At 37.1% G+C, this 20,336-nt stretch overlaps 1 protein-coding gene across 8 annotated transcripts in view; it reads left to right on the forward strand.

The window, feature by feature from the left end:
* NPAS3 (neuronal PAS domain protein 3) overlaps positions 1-20,336 on the forward strand; it is a 621,722-nt gene that overhangs the window by 549,255 nt on the left and 52,131 nt on the right. For all 8 annotated transcript variants that reach the window (XM_027670455.1, XM_027670463.1, XM_027670480.1 and 5 more), the window contains one exon: positions 15,640-15,758. In XM_027670455.1, the coding sequence (XP_027526256.1) occupies positions 15,640-15,758 (119 nt within the window). The remainder of the gene's footprint in view (positions 1-15,639; positions 15,759-20,336) is intronic.

Raw genomic sequence — 20,336 nt, forward strand, 5'->3', positions numbered from 1 at the left:
TATGTTGCTGCTTTTGAGTTTTAGAGAAAGTGCATAAGAATGTTCCAATTCAAAGCCAGCAAACAAAGGATAGAGAAGACCAAGGAGTTATGTATTCTTTCTGAGGGACTCAATTTGTTTTCTATGCTACTGAATAGTTATAAACCACTGGAGAATTATAAACCTGGGGGTGAAGGAGTAAACAAAAAAAGCACGTCCTGCTACAGGTCTTTATATGGACGAGGAATTTCTTAGGAACACAGGAACTCATATAATATATGAGTGATTTTTGTTTATCTAGCCCACTATCTTATCATTTAGAGTAGCTAGTACCAAATACTTCCAAACCACATGTCAAATCTACAGTATGGTAACTATGCCATATAAGTTGAATTATGACACTTGATATCTCATGTAAATTTTATTATACATTGTATAGCATGGTTATTCTGGTTATCCTCATAGATATTTAGTCCTTCTTTCGAAGTTCTTATAGATAGATAGTGTTGTGGAGGGAAAATTTAATTTAATCATTTTGTGTTTTTCAGCTCACAATGTGTTTTCCATTCAATTTATTGGAAATATCCTTGGTTTTATTCTATCTTCTATGTATCATTCTTTATTTTATGTATCTTTTGTCAAATTTATCTGCTCTTAAAGATAAATATTTATAATTCATTAATCTCTCTTCAGATGCCTTTCTACTGGAATTTTTCTGTTTCCATTGTTCTCTTTTTTTTAATAACAGATGATTAGAACTAAACACAATACTGAGTGTAAAGTTTGGTCCATAAAATTACTTAGTGGCATAGTAATATTTTCTTTATACATTTATTAATTTTAGAGTGATTTTTATTGTGTTCTAATATCTCAAAGTGTTTAGCTGTAATGGTCTCTGTACTGAGCAGGTGTTTTCAATGAGATATTTCCGTTTTCTTTTATTGCCTAGCTAGAGTTATTTAAAGCTCCTGAATATACAGGAGTAGTTTCTTCAAAACTGTGCTACAGTCTTACGCTTGTTTGCATGAAATTTCATCTATTGCTCTGTTGTTCAATTGTCTGCTCTCACATTCCTCCTGATCTTCTTTTGATGTAATAGCTGCGTTTTTAAGTGTTTTGAAACTGACACTCACTATCCAGGTAAAACAGATAGCAGATGGGCAGTCTGCAGATGCTTCCCGCTCAGTTACCTAGGTTAGATATGCAGGTAAAATGTCCCATAAGATGAGAGATTAATAACCCAGGCAGAACAAAATCAGATTCATATGCCTCACTCTTTCCCTCTTTGTCCCAGTAATGCATCTGAGGTAGAACACAGATAACTTCTGTGGAGAGAGAGAAGCTGTATTTTATTTGTTCATAAGGATATGGTGTCCTGCAAATTGTAATGTGAATGGAAATGTCCTAAACATCTGACAACAGAAGAAAATAAAATGCTGTAAAAAGAAGAGAGAAAAACTAGAAGAGGTGTAATGTGCTGGAAGTTGGTACTAGAGAAGGAAAGCAAGCATTTGTGTGGCCCATGACCCCAGGCACCATTCCTGGTATTAGGCACAAAGTGAAAAATGTCAGTATGGAAGTATTTCTTACATATTACGTACTCCTCTAAACACAAAAGAGTCTGCAAAGATGGATATATTCATATATGAACGTATAGTGCAAGGTCATATCCAGCTTTGCTTCAAGTTTACTGTACTATATATTTCTTTCTAATCCTCCTTCTTTAGTATAAGCCTACATGTTTTTTTTGTCCTGGCACTCTAGTAAAACAGCTAACCTTCTTAAAATGCATAATATCTTTGTCTATTGGAAGTATTGCATATGAATATGCTTTTCAGATTTCAAATTGAAATCATCTGTAGTGATACTCTTCAAGGACAGAAGGGTTAGTTGGCACATGGGTGGGAGAAGAGTTGCTCATTAGGGAAGGTTTGTTATGTGATGACATGTAATTAAGGTAATGGTCACAGCTTGTGTGACAGCAAACACTCTAGCAGTTGATTGCTGTCTGGGTCAGGAGATCAGCACTTCGGACAAGAAGTATCCACATCAGTGTGTTAGTGGACAGGTTAGAAAGCAAATCACAACTGCCTTTCTTAGGCATATTACTGTCAAGGCTCATTGTTTTGGATTTTTTATTGTACATCAGCAGTAATATAGCTTCTGAAGACTTCATGTGACAGGTTAGGCATTTTATCCTTTGAGTAAACAGTAATCATGGTATGAAGAAAGTGGAGCATTGGAGATTTTTCCCATTCTTTGAGATTTCCATTCTTCCTTTTTAGTTTGCTCCAAGGGCTCTTTGGGGATACATATATTAAGCCCTTTAAATAGTTCATAATAAATCTTTGTCTCAGGTTGATTCTGACAGTTTTTTTAAAGAGTCTTTTAAGAGACAATCCTCAATCATTTGTTAATCCATGGGGTGATCTTCCTCTTTGGAGGAAAAAGAAAGTGCAAGCTCCAGGGTTGTGAAAATACAATGTAGAAAAATTTTAACTAAGAAAAACTCAGGAAATACTGTACCATTGAAATTTCAGAAACCACACCATGTTCTGACTGTGCCTAAATGATCATTCTCCAAGTTACTCAGTTTGCAAACACTGAAGGTAGAAAAATTTTTTACCAAAAAATGGAAGAGAAATTATTATTGATCATCTTATTGATATTGTCTTGGGTCTGGCTTTATTTTACTTAAAGCTTGAATTGAAGGGGCATTATGGGAAAAAAAAAGTCATTGTTCCCATTGTTAAAATAAAACCAAAGAAACCCCCAGAATTTCTTCTGTTAAGTGTTTACTATTCAAGCCTTGTTATAAACATGTCAAAATATCTGCACTGTGGGCTTATTTTTTAAAATGCTGTTTCTTGTGTAATATGACAGGTTCTGATTGTGTCTGTCAAAACCCTCCTTAATTCCATGGTGCAAAATACATAGATAAAGGCGGAAAATATAAAAGTAAGATGTCCAGTCCATTTGACATTTGATTTTACCAAATTTGAATTAATTGTTTCCTAAGAATAATGCATGGCTGCAGCCCACTGCAACTACCATTAGGTTGGGGTTTTTTTCAGCAGCCTCAAGATCTGTCATTTTTGGAGATACTTGTACTTAACTCTTCTTGAATTTCAATGGCATAGCACTTGTCATTATTTTTGGCTTTTTTGTAAATTCTGCGTAAACAAAGAAATCTATAAATACTAACTTACCTGTATAAGAACTCTTTAATGTTCCTTTGGAATTTGTTACCATATTTTAATTTAATATGCTGCCCCAAGGAGCATTCCCTTCCTGTAACAGGAACAAGGAAGCAGTACCAATAAGGGACAAACCTATAGAGAAGGCTTGACAGTTGGGTCTCTTACTCCTTCTTCAGCCAGAAACATGAGTGTTAGAGGTGAGGACTGATGCTGGAAGCACTACCAGCTGAGCAGTACACCACAATAGCATCAGCTACCTGCTATGCCAGCGGTGCTAGCAAATTCCTCAGCAGCAGCAGGATTAGCAGCCTACCTGAATTCAGCTTAGCCTGGACTGGGTCATGGAGTCTCTGTGTGACAGATGAGAGGAAATAATGGCACAGAGAATCTTGAGATGAGGGATATGTTAATAGCTTTCTGAAATATGTTTGGATGCACAGGATATTAATATTTTCATGTTTAAGTAGTAGTTGACAATATATTTTTAAGTGTTACTTGTTTGACAAGGTAGGGGAAAAGCTATATTTCTTCATTTTTTCCATTATTAGGATAAGTAGATTCTGTTTGAATATGTGAAATTGTAGGTTTTCTAAAAGTGTCACTTGACTGTATTCTGGACAAGGAAGCCATGCCATAATGCTTAGCACCATACCTATTGCCACTGTCCAGTCATCTGTGAGCCAAACATTAAACCCTATGAAGAAAATATTCTTCTAGGCAATTATAGTTATTTTGTCTTGACAACATAAGGTGTTTTCTTGTTTGATTTTGGGGTTTTTTTAAATAATTGAAGCAATCTAAATTAGCTAAAAAGTTGTTTTATATAGGAAATTATTTCTTGCCTTCCATACTTCAAAATATTTATGGAATACTACTCTGCATTTGGCACACAAATATGCATCCAGATAAGGTTCAAACTTGGAAAGTGGAACAGTTTGGTAGAGCCAATATGACTGAAATTCAAAGAACAGAATGAAAACCTGTTTGCAATTTTAAGTAGTTGTTCACTGTTGGCAAAGATGAACCCAAATACTTGCTGTGTTTGAAAAATATGAGATCAAATGATGCCACAATCTTACCACCCTTTTTTTCCATTTTCAGTGTGTGAACAGAAAGTGGTAGGTCCTCTGTGTTTATTGCTGCTAAACCAGTAAGCATTTGCCATTAGTAATGATCAGTATGTGTTTGCACATGTATACTTGCCTGGTGTAAACATATGCCCAGTAGCTACGTACTTTTCTAGACAAGTTATTCAACAAGGTTACACAATTTGTGCAAAATGATTTGCCAGGATTCTATACGCATTGATATAGCAATCCAGGAGATAGTAGCGACCAGTTACTGCCCTTTGGTTAGGCTGCATGGAAGATTCATGTATATAAAATAGTGTATTAAAGTAAACTTACAAAAGCAAAGAGCAATCATTGCAAATGTAATTTTTTCTTCCTCTTTGGGATTCTAATTTTAAAAGCATTAAGGAAGACAGCTGCTCATGCTGTGATATGCGCTAAACAGCCTGAAGGATGGAAAAAAATATATTTGTAGCTCATAATAACTATTGACCTTTCTGATATACAATGTTCTCTGTGTTAGCTATTCTGTTCTATCAACAGTGAAGATTGAACATGACTTTTTAATAGAAAACATGGGGTTTCAAGCTGCTTTCACAAAGGTGTTTATGTATTGTTATTTTGTATTGTAGTACAAAGACTAAGTCCTGATGCCCTTTGTCTGACATCATGCTTGTCATAAAAAAGCCCCACTGTTACTGACTGTTTCATATGAGGAATTGGCTCATAACCACTTTATAGTCATGATAAAAGTATTGCTTCACTAGATTCACAACACAGGTATTGAAAATAGAATCCCCCAAATATCCCAAAAGCACAAAAGGTATTTTCTGAAGAAATAGATTCCTCAAGTGTCTATATTTTCATGGTATTCCACTAAGATTTAAAATACTCACTTTTTGCATTTCTACTGTTTGTTCCTTGGCGTAGTCAGGCTGCTGCATAATGGCTTTTGCTGGATGTCATGTGCTCTCAAAGACCATCTTTATGATACTCTGGTTTTTTCTCTTGAACTTTCCTACTGCTTATTTGCTGAGTACAGACACATCCACTAGTAGCAGCTTGACTGTGGCACTTGTGCATGTTTCCCCGGAGTGGGATCATCCAAACATCGACTTTGCAGCATGATGTAACTCAGCTGCTCTTCTTTCCCTCAGGGAAAAGCTTCACCAAAAGGCACCTCCCATTTGGCATATGAAAATCTGAAAAGCAACCTCTTTATTGTGCTTTTTAAGCCCAAGCAGGCTGGCAATGTTAAGCAACATCAGAAGGGACTTTTTAATATTTGTTGGAGGTTTTTTATGCCATGTGCTGGGAAGGAACTTTAGTGGGCCATTATTGGCAGCTCTAAACCACAGTTATTTTCACAGCTATGCTCTGTAGTGTCAGTTAGTGATTCACAAGTTCCTAAGCAAGAGCAGAAAACTAGGAAGACAGAAAAAATACCCTCAGTTGATCCTTCTAGGGCATGAAAGAGAGGGAACAACATCAGCATTTAATGGCAGTTTTGTGCTGAAACAAAATGCTCAAAATTGTTTATAAGAAGTTGCTCAATAAGGATAACAATCATTTAAGCTGTGGAAACCAGCCACATCTCAAAGGAGATGAAACACCTGGTCCTGTATTCCTCACAGACCCATAAAGCCCTTGGGTAATTCAGTGAAGTTTTTATCCTCAAAACTGGTCAGTGTCCTTTCTTTTTCCTTTGCTGTTTCCTCATTTCCCAGTTTCTTTCCTTAACACAGGATAGATGTACTATTGTTTATGATCCTGTACTTTCCTAATATCAGGACTTCTCCTAGCCATTGGATGTGTCCTGTTTCAAACTTTACTAGAATTACTGCAAAGTAAGTAAACAGTAAGGAAGTGATACCACTGTGCTAATTTTCTTTGGGACTTTCACTGAACCTTGAAAATTTATGAGTGTTGCTGATCTCACATGAAACCAAGTCGACAGGTTGGGTCAGATTATTTATTCCATTGCTTAAAGTAAATTAACTTTAAATGTAAAAATGTAAAAGGAAGTTTGAGCTTCATATGCAGTATGGTTTATGTACCACTCACTCACTAGACCAGAACAGCTCTTCAAGAGTTGTTCTGGTCTGTTGGATAACTATGGATACATTTGTGAGTGTTTAGATAATGGATTGAACTCCAGTAGACTGTAACGTTTCCAAAGGCTTTTCAGAGTTAAAGTTTCCTGCCATGATTAGTTCTGTTAATAACAAATCTTTATGATGTTGTTTTCAAACAGACAAAAAAGGTCTGTGTATTTCATAGATCACTGACCTACCAAAATTAGTTGTAAAATCTGTCTTTCAACATTATAAGGTAATAGAAATCTTATTCATAGCTTCATCCTGGCAATACTTTATTTATAGCTCTATCCTGGCTCTTAACTCATTCTTTATTCTACCATATATATAAAGAGTTCTGTGGGATAAAGTTAATATGGGAAGTAAATAACATATGTTGGGAAATAATAGCCTGCTAAGACATATTGCTAGAATAGAAGAAGAAGTAATAGAAGGAGATGCAGAAGAAGAGAAGCTTTGAGAGGCATTAAATAAAGTAATACTTGACCCTATCCTCAGCTGTATCAAAAGCAGCACAGCCAGCAGGTTCAGAGAGGTGATTCTGCCTCTCCACTCTTATGAGACCCCACCTGGGCGCCTGTGTCCAGCTTTGGGGTCCTCAACACAGGAAGGACGTTGACCTGTTGGAGCAAGTCCAGAGGAGGGCCACCAAGATGATTAGAAGGATAGAACATCCCTCATACTAGGAAAGGCTAGGAGAATTCGATTGTTCGGCCTGAAGAAGGGAAGGCTCCAGGGAGAACTTATAGCAGCCCTCCAATATCTAAAGGGGCTATAAGAAAGCTGGAGAGGGACTTTTTACAAGGGCGTGTAGTGATAGGATAAGGGGAAATGGCCATGAAATGAATGAGAGTTGTTTTAGATTAGATATGAGGAAAAAATTCTTTACTAAGAGAATGGGGAGACACTGTAAGTGGTTCACCCAAGAGGTTGTGGATACCCCATCCCTGGGAAGTGTTCTAGGCTGGGTTGAATGGGGCTGGGAGCAACCTGGTCTAGTGAAAGGTGTCACTGTCCATGGCAGGGAGGTTGGAAGTAGATGACCTTTAAGGTCCCTTCCAACCCAACCCGTTATATGATTCTGTGATTCTATGATTCTTTGTCCAATAAAGAGTACTTCAGATTACTTTGATTCTGCAAGGATAATGGGACATTCAAAAATTTCACTGTATAATACTAGGGAATGCCCGTCAATGAATTTTTTCTTTAGTTTCTCCTACATAAGTACAGCGAGTACATGGGCATAGTCTGAATTAAAAAGCAAATGGGGTAATACTGCAGGATAACTTTTCAAAGCATGGCTTGTTTCTCTGCAGATCCAGCCATTTGTGTGCCCAAATTATAGTATGCATGTATTACTGTTTGCACTTGTTAGATCTGCAAACTAAACTTTAATGATATAGACTAGTATAGTTTGGACATTAAAATTTTGTTGTTTGTATGTGTATGATAGTTGTGTGAAACTGTAACTTATTTTGCCAGTAACCACATGTACAATTTTGCTACCCATTGGTCAAACAGCATTAAGTTCCTTTAGAGAACTCTAGATTACTTTTGCCTGTAATTAATGTTAAGTCCAGCGTGTTTGTAATGTTAAATCTGGCTTGGGGTGTTTTGGGGAAGAGCACAAGCACATTTCAAAGGTTGGTGTGACCATAAATACCAGATGGAATGTAGGCAATGTGTAACTAAAGTCCTAAACAACAGGCCATAAAGGATGCTAGAAATTATAAAACAATAAACAGAAACAATCATTACAGGCTTTTCAGGGGGATAAGCAGGACAGAAGAGATGAGGGGCTAGCACTATATGTAAAAGAAGGGTTAGAATGTATGGAGCTCACAGTTGGCAACGGCACAGTTGAGAGCCTCTGGGTGAGAATAAAGGGGCAAACAAATAATGTGGATGTGATCGTGGGAGTCTGCTATAGACCTCACAATGATGCCGACAAATTATTCTTTGAGAAACTTCCAAGGGCTTCTTCAACCTAGAGAAGAGGAGACTGAGTGGAGACCTCATTGCAGTCTAGAACTTCCTCATGAGGGAAAAGGACGGGCAGACACCGGTCTCTTCTCTATGGACACCATTGACAGGACCTGAGGGAATGGCCTGAAGTTGTGTCAGGGGAGGTTTAGGTTAGATATTAGAAAAAGGTCTTCACCCAGAGGGTGGTTGGGCAGTGGAACAGGCTCCCCAGAGAAGTGGTCACAGCACCAAGAAGCATTTGGATTATGATCTCAGGCACATGATGTGACTCTTGGGTATAGTCCTGTGCATGGCTAAGGATTGGACTCAATGATCCTTGTGGATCCTTTCCAACTCACCATATTCTGTGATTTTGTGATTCTGTTAACTTGATCCAAGTCTTTCCACAGTATTCCTACTTACTTAATTGGGACCAAGCTCTAATGGCTTAAGTTTCCCACACATAGGGAACCCATGCTACTGGAGACACATCTGGCATCTATCAGCTGCTCCAAAAGACATGGACTTCTGGAGGTCCTGTGTGAAACTGCCATTCCTGTACACATCTCAGATACAGGAACGCTGTTGACCTATGTGTGGGCAACTGAATTCAGTCTTCGGTCACTTAGAATTCATCCCTTAAATGAACTCTTCTTCTTAATGTATTTCTAATAGTTTGTTCCATTAAATTTTATATAGTTAAGCACTAGTTTTTTCACTACTTCCTTAGGAGGCAATTTTCAACAAATAAAAAGTTGAGATTAATTCTGCAAATTAAAAATATTAACTACATTATATTGTGGCCAAACAGTTCAAATCAACAGATTCCATGTATGTAAATACATACATGGCCTTTTTAAAAAATTATTAAGAAATTAAATAAATATACATATAAGGCTTCATTGTCAAATTTTTTGTAAAAAATTAAGGATTTTATGTAAAACAACCTAACTGTAACTGAACTGACAGGCCATATCATCACTTGTTGGATCTGGAAAATTTTGAGAGATAAGAGCAGGGGCAGGGAAACAAACAAACAGAAACATTACAAGACCTAGTTTTCAACAGAATTCTGATGGGTTTTAAAGGTTTTATGCCTTTGAGGCATAATAGGCTTATAGGTCATGAAAACTGAATTGTCTTCATCTTGGAGGTAGGATGACAAAAAAGAACAGTTTATTATCTTGTCCAAAAACATTACCTAGAAATAAATTCTTTAGAGGAAGTCATCCTTCTTTCTATTTCTTCTACTGAGTCTCAGATGCCCTGAGTCTTCCCCTTTTGAGTGAGGCCTTGGCCAGAACCCAGCATTATTGCCCCTGAGTAAAGGAAAGAACAGAACTAAGTCACCAAAAGCCTGGGGGCCAATTCTTAACTTCATCTTTTCAGAAAATAGAAAAATAGAAATTCTAAGAGTTTTACCAAGTTACCTGCAAGTACCATGAATTTCAGATCCAAATCTGGTGTTTCAGGAATTCGAGTTCCTGTTTATAACTGGTACAGCTTCTAGCAAAAATATTATTCCACAGCTCCTTGGAAGAATGAATGAGCCTCTGCCACACACAATGTTAAATAAACAGTTCAGATAGCCCTCGATTTTGCAAGCTGCTGAGCACATCAACAGGACCAAGAAAGCACTTATAGAATTTGCTAGCTCTGTGCTCATCAGTTGGTCTACAGGCAGGCTCCCAGCATCTGTAAATAGGCCTAAGTGGTTCATCCAAATAGTCCAAGGATATTCAATAGTTTCCTAGACCAAGTTTTATCTTCTGGTAATTGCCCAGAATTCTGCAATCAGCCTGAACCCACTCCACTTAAAAACATGCATTTGCACAAGTGCTAATAGTAACTTACACTTATTGGAAATAAATTGTCTAAACTTGAAGCTTTTGAATTGTATTTACTGGGCTAATAGTTGTGAAAATCTATCTTATAGCTTATAAAATGATCAAATTTGATCTATCATCATGGCTAGGCTTCGCGAACAAAGATTTGGGAAGGACTCTACCCACGTTTCTTGCAAGCGCGTTGGTGGCTAAAAAGGCCAATACGAGAAAGGCATGTCCGGTTGCAAAAGGCACAGCAGAAAGACTCCTTAGATGGTATATTCTGCAAGGCTCGATCCTTTCTGCGTTGTCTTTTCTCCTCAAGGGTGATCCTGCGTGCTTTTTCAAAAGCATCAGCAGCGTTATAGATGGTGTGTCTCCAGGCCTCCCGATTGGAGGCCAGAGTAGACCAGTTATGGTGATCAACATGCCCGAGGCTGAGATGTTGTTTCAGGGAGTCCTTGTATCTTTTCTTCGGGGCTCCTCTCTTGCGGCAGCCAGTGGCAAGTTCACCATAAAGCAGGATCTTAGGGAGGCGGTGGTCCTTCATCCTGGAGATGTGCCCTGCCCAACGCAGCTGTGTTCTCAGCAACATGGCCTCAATAGTTGTGATTGCTGCCTGTTCAAGAACAGATGTATTGGTCACATAATCTGACCAGTGGATGTTTAGGATTGTACAGAGGCAGCGTTGATGGAAGCGTTCTAGGAGACGCAGGTGGTGGCGGTAGATTACCCATAATTCGGAACCATACAAGAGAGTAGACAGCACTATGGCTCTGTAAACACTGATCTTGGTACTTTTCTTCAAGTGTTTATTACGCCATACTCTTTTATGGAGTTTTCCAAAAGCACTATATGCCTTTGCTAACCTGTTGTCTTTAAATTTGATCTATAATATACTGAGAAAGAACGATCTTCGAAATAGTGCTTCTTTGAGTCATTTTTCTGATTGAAGACAGTTAAGTATTCAAGGTTAAATTTTCCTAGAAAGTCTTTTGGTGCCTGGTTACAGGCAACAAACTGCACAGAAGAAATAGAACCATTTATAAAGATGTATCTAGTCCAACAAAAATGATAGATTTACATTACCTAATAATTCATCTGAACATAATTATTCTCAGTTGCCTATGGACTTGGGGAAAATATGAGAAGAGGTTTGCAAGTGTAGAAGACTATGAAAAGAGAGCTCCTTTTTTCTTACTGTTTTGTATGTTCTTTTATTTTGTTTCTCTTTTAAGGGCTGGCTGTATAGTTCGTGTTTGAGAAGGTCTCTTAAAAGCTATATGGATACATGTTTTCAAGGAAGTGAAGTCAGGTGAAAACTTCCTGAAGCGATAGAAAATCGAGAAAATCCTGTATGTTAAACCATAAGGTTTCTTTCCATCAACCCCCTGAAATTCCTCGATGGTGTTTGGTTTTTCCTCTGCACCTTCTGGTCCTCCCAAAAATGAGAAGCCTATCTTTTATCTGTTTGGTATGCAAAAATACAGTTTTCTCCTCTCAATTATTCTTAATGTATGTCGGGGGGAAAACAAACAAACAAACAAACAAAAGAAACCAGAAGTTGCTTAACATTTATTCAGCCTACTGTGGCAGCTTTTTGTTATTCAAGACATAAATCAAATTTGGAACTTCTTTTTTTCCTGGGGGACAAATTGTTTATCTGAATTTGAATGTGCTTGTGAATCAGTCATTGGGATAGTACTTGTGCTATTGCTGTGTAAGAGCAATTATTTGCATTGTTTTACATTGTTTTGCTTTATAGCTTTAAGATAGTCAGACTTCACACAGATGCACAGTATCTCTGCAAATCACTGCAGGATTAGAGCCATGGACCTCGGTCCTCCAAACAGTTATTGACATGTTTATGTCTCATCAGAACACCAGAAGAACTCTTCCAACCTGGGAGGTTACACAGTGCATGACTGGTTTCTGTTCCCCAGGCAAAGCCCATTGAAGGATCAGAGCTACAAGGCTTGTTCACAAAGAAATACTTAGAAGATAACTAAATAATTTTGTGAATTGGGTACTAGTTCATACTCTCTTCCCATTTGGTTCTGTGGCTCTTAGTTAACCTTTTTTACATTTGTGACACTTTACTATGGGTGTAGTGAATTGCAGCTTTATGCCTTTTGAAATGGACAATGCATTCCTGGTGTCTAGAAATCTAGAAATCTCATACTGCATTATCAGCTTTGGGAATGAAAAAACAGGTTTGTTCCCTTAGTAGTTTCTGCTGAAGATATTAAAGACAGACAAGGACAAGTGCTTTCCAACAGAGTACACAGTTACCTGCTTTGTAAAGACAATCTAGACTTACTTTTTATACTTCTAAACCTGAGAGTGTAAAATATTTTCATTCACATGCAGTAAGCATTGACTTTTATCACATAATTAGCATTCTAAACTTACAATTTCAGAAGTTTATAACTCAACAGTAGGTTTAAATCCAGTAAATTCAGGCCAGAAACTCTATTTTTCAGTGCTAAAGACATCTTTAGTTTCTACAGTATCAAGCCAAGCAGACCTTGTTTATTTCAGGCTTCTTTAGAGGTCTTAGATTACAATTTTTTTAAAAAAATCAAAAATGAATTGCTAGAATTTCATTCTGATGTTCCTCATATTGCAAGCCTCCTTTGACATAATTGGAAAAAAAATTGAAAAGGCTGAGTGATAGACATTTAAAACCAACTCCTGCGAACAAATAATGGACCATATTCTATATATTCCTGTGCAAATCTCACTGACATCGATGGATGTGTTCTGTACACATCCTATTTTTAAAATCCTGCAGGCGTAATCACTGTTAGCATTGTTATAGTATCTACTGTGGGTGGGTGCAACTCTGAATGCAGATTTGTACTGTCAGCCATAATGTTTCTCTCCTGAGAGAAATTCAAAATGCTGTTCATAAGCTGTTCTGGACTTTTAGGTAACTAATCCCATCTCACACATACACTCTCAGGTACTTTTTGTTAAAGAAAATCAAACACTTCAGAATACATATTTATATGACAGGCACTTTTCCAGTCTGTTGGATAAATTAAATGCACTTTATAGCATACCCTTACAGAAATGCATATGTTTGTACATATTATAATAACAGCAAAATGATGTTGAGCTTTTGATATTCCATGAGCCCAAAAAAATGTCAATGCCAATACTGTACTGTATGTCAGATGTTTTCCTTTTTTCATAAAATTTTGTATGAAAGAGAAACTTCAATTGCAATTGCTTGGGAATGGCACATATGTATTACAGCCTGATCTTTTTTTGAGCATGAAATATTCTGTGTTTAACATTACTTCTGTGTGTTTTGGAAATTACCATTAGAACACAGGAGGATATATTGTACTTACTGCCTGTGCTAGAGCATAATGTGCTGGACTACAAAAACTAAACTTGTTAAGCTGATTTTAGCATTTCTTCACACAGCAGGAAGCACCCATGCTGTGGTTTCTTAATGTACTCTTTAACTACTACACTGTACTGTACAATAAAAATAATAATTAATCATGATCCTCATTTTACCAGTGCTGCTGCTATCCTGATGATTCTGGCTGCTGTTTCAGCAGCATACCCTGAAACACATATTTTTCCTTTCAGAGTTTTATTTCTTATATGATATTGCTGAACAGAGCTGAATTTTTTGAGGACAAGTTTGTTGCATGGATTGTGATGGCTTCACATTTGTTCAGGTCTCCAATGACCCGCACCAATAAATGTGAAAGAAACAAGAGCAGAATGGCATACTTTTCCATTTCCACCAGAATGAAAAAAAAATACTCTAAATTAAATCTAACCTTAAATGTATAATCTGTCCTTGGGAGCAAAAAAAAAAAAAAAGAAAAAGAAGGATATAGCATCTTCAGGCTCTTGGCATCCCTTACGAGAAAAAATTGGTTCTTAGGGTCTCTGATCTTGTGTTTTAGTAAAATAGGACTGCACGGCTGACTGACAGTTCTGATCTAAAGCATTTACGTTTAAGTTTTGATCTCTCTGCTTTTGATTAAAACTAATGAGCTCATTTAATTCAAAATGGGAATCTCTGATAAGAGAAATAAGGTTGATGTGATTGGATTAGAGGGGCAAATTAAACTCTTAGAGCAGAAGTTTGTGCTTATATAGTGTATTAAAAAGCTGTTGGCGTATTATGGTGTGTTAGATGATGAGAAAAATTTCATAGTAATTCATATTTAATCAGAAGAAATGAAAGTACTAAATATAACATGGCTCTGCTTTTCCCTCGAGTGATAAAGAGCTGTACATTTAAAATGACATCAAATTCACACTCTCTAAAACAAAAAAATCTTAAAAGAGACTAAAGCAAGGGGCACTGTTGTCAGTTATCACAGTAGAGCTGAAGTGTCACAAACACAAGACAACTTGACCACATTAAATCAAGGACAATTCAATATAATCCTTAGCTCACAAACCAATTTGTGTGTTTCTGTTCACTGCATAACAAATGCTTTTTAAATACTTGCACACTTTCTACTAGTGGTTTGTATGATTCTCCTAAACAATAGCAGAATAATTTCAAAATAATTTTTTATTCTGTGTTAATTCCTCACTGAAACTGAAAGTTTGTTTATCTCCAATAATGCTTGGTTATTGTAAGCTGCTCCAGAATTTTCAAATTAACAATATTTTGGGGAGATATTGTTTATCAGACCTAAAAAATAGCAATAATAAAGATTGTATAAAGAATATCTTGGTGTTTACTGGGGTTGTACATGCTATTTTATCATGTTTTATATAAACTAAGAGTATCTACTGTGTGGAGTGGTTGCATTTGAGAGAGTGAGAAGCATAGGTGAGAGCTATAGTTAGTTGCAAGCAAGAAATATCTCTTCAGATGGACTAAAATTATATTTCATTAATGACTAAATAATCACCAATAATTGATTATTATTATTATGACAATTACAATAATATGTGTCATTTACTGGACAATTTTTGCCTTCAGGCTGTTTAGTGCTTTACTGATAATAAAGTCCCTAACTTCACCTCAGTACTGGGGAAACCAAGGCACTCAAATCCGGTAGTGACCTACCCTATGTATCATTGCAGTCGAGGAGTAGAGATTAGGGAATAAAAGCTTGCAGAATTTGCAGCCTATTTCAGGAGACAGAATTGCTACCTCAGTGAGACTTTGCCTTTCACAAAATACTGAAGAACACTTTTTTAAAACAATGTCATACCTTAACAAAATAACTCCAGTCATAATAAAATCGTGCAAGAAAGAGTTAATGAGGCAAATCTCTGTTAAAAATTCCATGGGAAAAATAACTTGAAACTGAGGCTTACTGAGTATACGTATATTTTTCAAAATTTTTTTTGTTAAATAAACATTTTCTAAATGAGGTAGATTGATTACAACACTCTTAGCATCCATCAGTCATTTATTTTTAGTGAGTTCAAGGATCGCACCTGAAAAAATATCTTAGAGGGGATGTATAAAATCTAAATTATGTGTGTATGTATTTTTTCTATTTCCTAGTGGAATCTACAAGCCCCAGTTTACTAACCACTGACAACACTCTAGAGCGCTCTTTTTTCATCCGAATGAAATCTACACTGACCAAGCGAGGAGTGCACATCAAATCATCAGGTTACAAGGTAAGGCCTGCACTGTAGCATGAAATATTGACATCTTAAAATTGTGTTCATTCATGTTGCAGGAACACTTTAATAGACAGAGAAAGGAGCTATTTCATATTTGCATATGTCTCATTGCTTTTGTTAAAGAATCATTAGTACAATATTTCCAGCCTGAGGTTTGACGTTGGTGCTACAGCTCCATTAAATTGATGGTTATTATGATAAACATTGATGATAACAGCATTAGAGCCTTCAAAAGAGCAACACTTCTAAAGTAAAGATATCTTTTACCAAAGAAGGTGAGTCAGATTAACATTACTTTTCCCATAGTGGAAAATTACTGCTCATTTCATCTTTGGATTACGTTTTTCCTAGAGAAGGTAAGATTTTTCCATGCAGACAGTATGCTAGAGCTATTTCATTTTGCTGCCATTCCAGCTCAAGGAAACAGCAAGCCACAATGAGTACTTTTCCACCATTTTTCTTTCATTGTCTGTCTGAGGGCATCTGCTGCCGGGGATCATATTTGCTAGATTTGAGACTCTTTTAAGATATGAAATTCTCTTGTTCCTTATCAGCGGTAATCTCATTTTTCTTCAGTCATATATTGCTCATAGCGCCTGTAGCTATCAGTGGCTTTGCAGTACACTAAAACTAGAAGGAAGAGCACATTTTTAACATTGTCAACTTGTGGAATGAAATATGTCATCCATTAAGTTTTATACAAGATAAAAGGGTGGTGCGAGGAAGTAAGTCTGAGAATGTGTGTTTATTTAAAGAAATTGTTTGTCAATATTCACTTAAAAACTTTCACAAGCATTTTGTGGGGGTTTTTTCAGTTTTCAGAGGAAGACTTAGAGGAGCTTTAAAGTAAAATTCCCCAACTAACTTTTCCCAAAAAATTCTCATCATCATACCTGAGCAGTAAAAATCTGCTAGAAAGTCTTTTTTGCAAGCAAATGATTGGTAGTCTTTCAGTTGGATGTTTTCTGGGTCAAGATAGTTAAAGTAGTTGCTAGTAAAAGTTTTAAGTCCAAACCAGTGGTTTCTTAAGGCACCACAAGTTTTGATCCGTACCCTGCTTAGTTGTCAACACCTGAAAGAATGCACTGAGTACTTGTTCGTGCTGACCAGTTTACAATTTTTGGGAGGTGTCAGGACCAGGAAGTGTACTGACAGTCTAAGGAGGCAGAAGGCGAATGAATGAATGGGCAGTTCATGGAATCACAGAATGGTTGGGGTTGGAAGGGCCTTAAAAATCCTTTAGTTCCAACCTTACTGGCATGAGCAGGGACACCTTTCACTAGACGAGGTTGCTCAAAGCCCCGTCCAACCTGCCTCTGAAAAATTCCAGGGATAGGTCTTCCACCACTTCTCTGGACAACCTGTTCCAGTGTCTCACCTCTCTCACAATAAAGATTTTCTTCCTCATAACTAATCTAAACCTACCATCTTCCAGTTTAAAGCCATTCCCCTTGTCAATCACTACATACACTTGTAAAAAGTCCCTCTTCAGCTCTCCTGTAGGCCCCTTTAGGTACTGGAAGGCTGCTGTAAGTTAACCCTGAAGCCTTCTCTTCTCCAGGTTGAATCCCAGTTCTCTCAGCCTGTCCTCATAGGAAAGGTATTCCATCCCCCTAAACATCTTCATGGCCCTCCTCTGGTCCTGTGTTGTGGGCCCCAGAGCTGGACACAGTACTCCAGGTGGGGTCTCACCAGAATGGAGTAGAGGGGAAGAATCACCTCCCTTGACCTGGCCATGCTGCTTATGATGCAGCCCAGGATATAGTCAGCTTTCTGGGCTGCAAGCACACATTACCAGGTCATGTCTAGCCTCTCTCATGTCCAGCATCCCAAAGTCCTTCTCCTCAGGGTTGCTCGCAATCCGTTCTCTGCCCAGCCTGTAGTTGTGCTTGGGATTGCCCCAACCCAGGGACCTTGCACTTGTCCTTGTTGAACTTTCTGAGGTCTGCACAGGCCCATCTCTCAAGTCTGTCAGGTGTCTCCCTTCCCCCCAGCATGTGAACAGCATCACACTCTTCTTCAGGTCATTGGAGTTATACTAATTCTCGTGATGGCATGGTCTGCCCAAGCTAGGCCAAAGTTAGATTGATAGAGAACTTGCTTTGTTGGATATTTTTGATGCAACAGTAATGGGTAAACATAGTGAATTTGTGGATTTTGTAGTGTGACATTTTTTGCCACATGTAGGTGAGAACAAAAGGAATATGTGAGTAACTCTGTCATTCTCGCTCGGACTCCTGACAATCTGATGTTCATCCAGAATCAGAATAGGACATATCTAGAATATGTTGACTTCACAAGGCTGGGTTTTTACTCATTACAATACAGTTTTTGAAATTCACAGTAGACCCTTTACTCAAAAGACACAGTAATGTCTATCATATAAACATAATTTAATTTCTCTTAGAACTGCTGATGCCTCATGGAAACACTTAAAACCATAACTGAGATGTCACGAGTAGAGCAAAATGAGTTTTGAAAGATCAGATATCATTTTTTATCAAGTTTTTCCTGGACACAATGAATGGATAAAAAGAAAAACTATGATAGTCAACAAAACTGTCTGTAAATAAAACATTTGAGTTTTTCCAATCTTTTTCATGAGACAAGTCAGCTTGAGTGAAATTGCATAAACAGTATAGAAACCCTAGGCAGGTGTAAAAATAGATATGTAGTTCCTCTGCTTTTTAATGGTTTTAAGGAATTTGTAACTGACGGTGTTTGGCTGAATTTAGCTGTGTCCAGCCATATGAATTGTACTTTGACGGTTTTTCAAAAGCATGGTTATTGGCACTCTGTGTTCCATGGAAGGATCATTATCTACAAGCAAGCCCCAGAAAAACAGTGCATTCATTTTAGAAGAGTTGGATCAAGTGAATATCCTTTTAACCGAGTGTTAAGAACTGCTTTGTTTAAACATCATTCTCAGTGTATCAGACAAGCATAATAAAACTCAACTGCTATAGTGAATGTCACTCACACTGTTATGAACATTTCCAATTTAGTCATTGATTTCTAAAAGACCAGTGCTAGAACAAACTTAAACTTTCTTGAATTTATTAAGGAATGTATTTTATCAAAATTAAAAAAGAGCCTTATGGATGTACATCTACAAGAAATCATAGAAGAGAAGAATAGTTGCATAATCTTGATGAAGATCGTAGGAAAAGCTGGCTGGGATCATGTGCAGCAAAGTTCCTGCAGGAAATCCTTGTGAAGCAGGCTGACTCAGGAGCCACTCTCTCACCCCTTCAGAATACAACAGAGCACTGAATTTTCCATCTGCAAAAAACAAGGGCTCTTGGCTAACGCCTTCCTTTGAGCTCTTGTGTCATTGTGGGTGGGTAACGCTCCTGAATCAGCATACAACCATTCACTGGGAGCAGTGCTAGGAACTCTGTATGCTATGAGTCAAATTTTAGCTCTGTCAGAGATATTGAGCTCCCTGTGGATTCAGTCCTCCAGGAGTAACAAAATTTTTCATCTTTGTAAAGTAATCGTGTCTTGATCCAAACTTTTACTGACCTTAGAACTGCATTACCATTTTTTGTTGCTTTAAGGACTGCTGGTGAATGTCTTCTGTAGACAGCAAATGAATGAGGTGGTTCACAATGTGCTTAGCCAATTTTCAGAATGAGTGATCCCTGCCTTAGGAAAATCACATAAAAGTGAAAACACTGAGAGAATGAAATTGATTAATCATTCAGGTTAATCTAGTCAAGACTAATTTTCTATCAAAAGAAATATTGGAACAAAAATCAGACCAATAAACTTACATAGGTATATATCAGAGACCCTATTCTAGACCATGAGATGAACCCTGTTTATAGTCCCTTCCTGGACTGATATAAATAGTTCTGAATTATATGTAAAGACGAAGGTAATGGCTTTTTTTTTCCGTGAATTATGTTACCTTAAAAGTCTAAGTGAAAAAGTGTTTACATGATTAATCCTCCCTCTCTCTTTCCCTTTCATTGTTCCCTAGCACTCTCCTTGAATTAGAATTTCCCATTCTTAATATTCTTAGGCTCAGAGGCTTGTAGGAAAAGAATTTTTATATAAAGCACTAGAGAGTTATTTCAGTTTGTAAATTTAAAATCTTTAAAAACAGTCAAATAAAATTTAGTCAGCTGATAAAACATAATGAAAACAAATAAGAAGAAAAAAATTATAATTACATTCATTGCAAAACTCAGAATGTATTACCATTACAGCTGTTGTCTAAGATATGTGCTGAAGAGACTTACTGCTTTTTCACTGCTGAAAATGTATCACATCTTCCTTTTTTTCAACTTTTTTTAATCAGGGAAAGACAGTTTTATATTTAATTTGGATTTTATCTCCATTTTATTTCCTTTTCCATTTGTTTTCCTCCATTTGAGGATCACAATTCTGTCCACTTAAGTTATCCCACCTTCAATTTTTCTATTGTCTGACTTACTCAGGCATATGTCAAAGCTAGTTTTAATTCAAAATTACTTTGTTCAGGTTCAGTGATACATTCCCTACTCCTCTGTAGTATCCTATCATTGTTTTGTCGTATTTACTTCCATGTCAGATTGTGCTAGGATT

Source organism: Neopelma chrysocephalum, unplaced genomic scaffold (genome assembly GCF_003984885.1).
Source record: "Neopelma chrysocephalum unplaced genomic scaffold, ASM398488v2 Primary Assembly neopelma1_24, whole genome shotgun sequence".
NCBI lineage: Eukaryota > Metazoa > Chordata > Aves > Passeriformes > Pipridae > Neopelma > Neopelma chrysocephalum.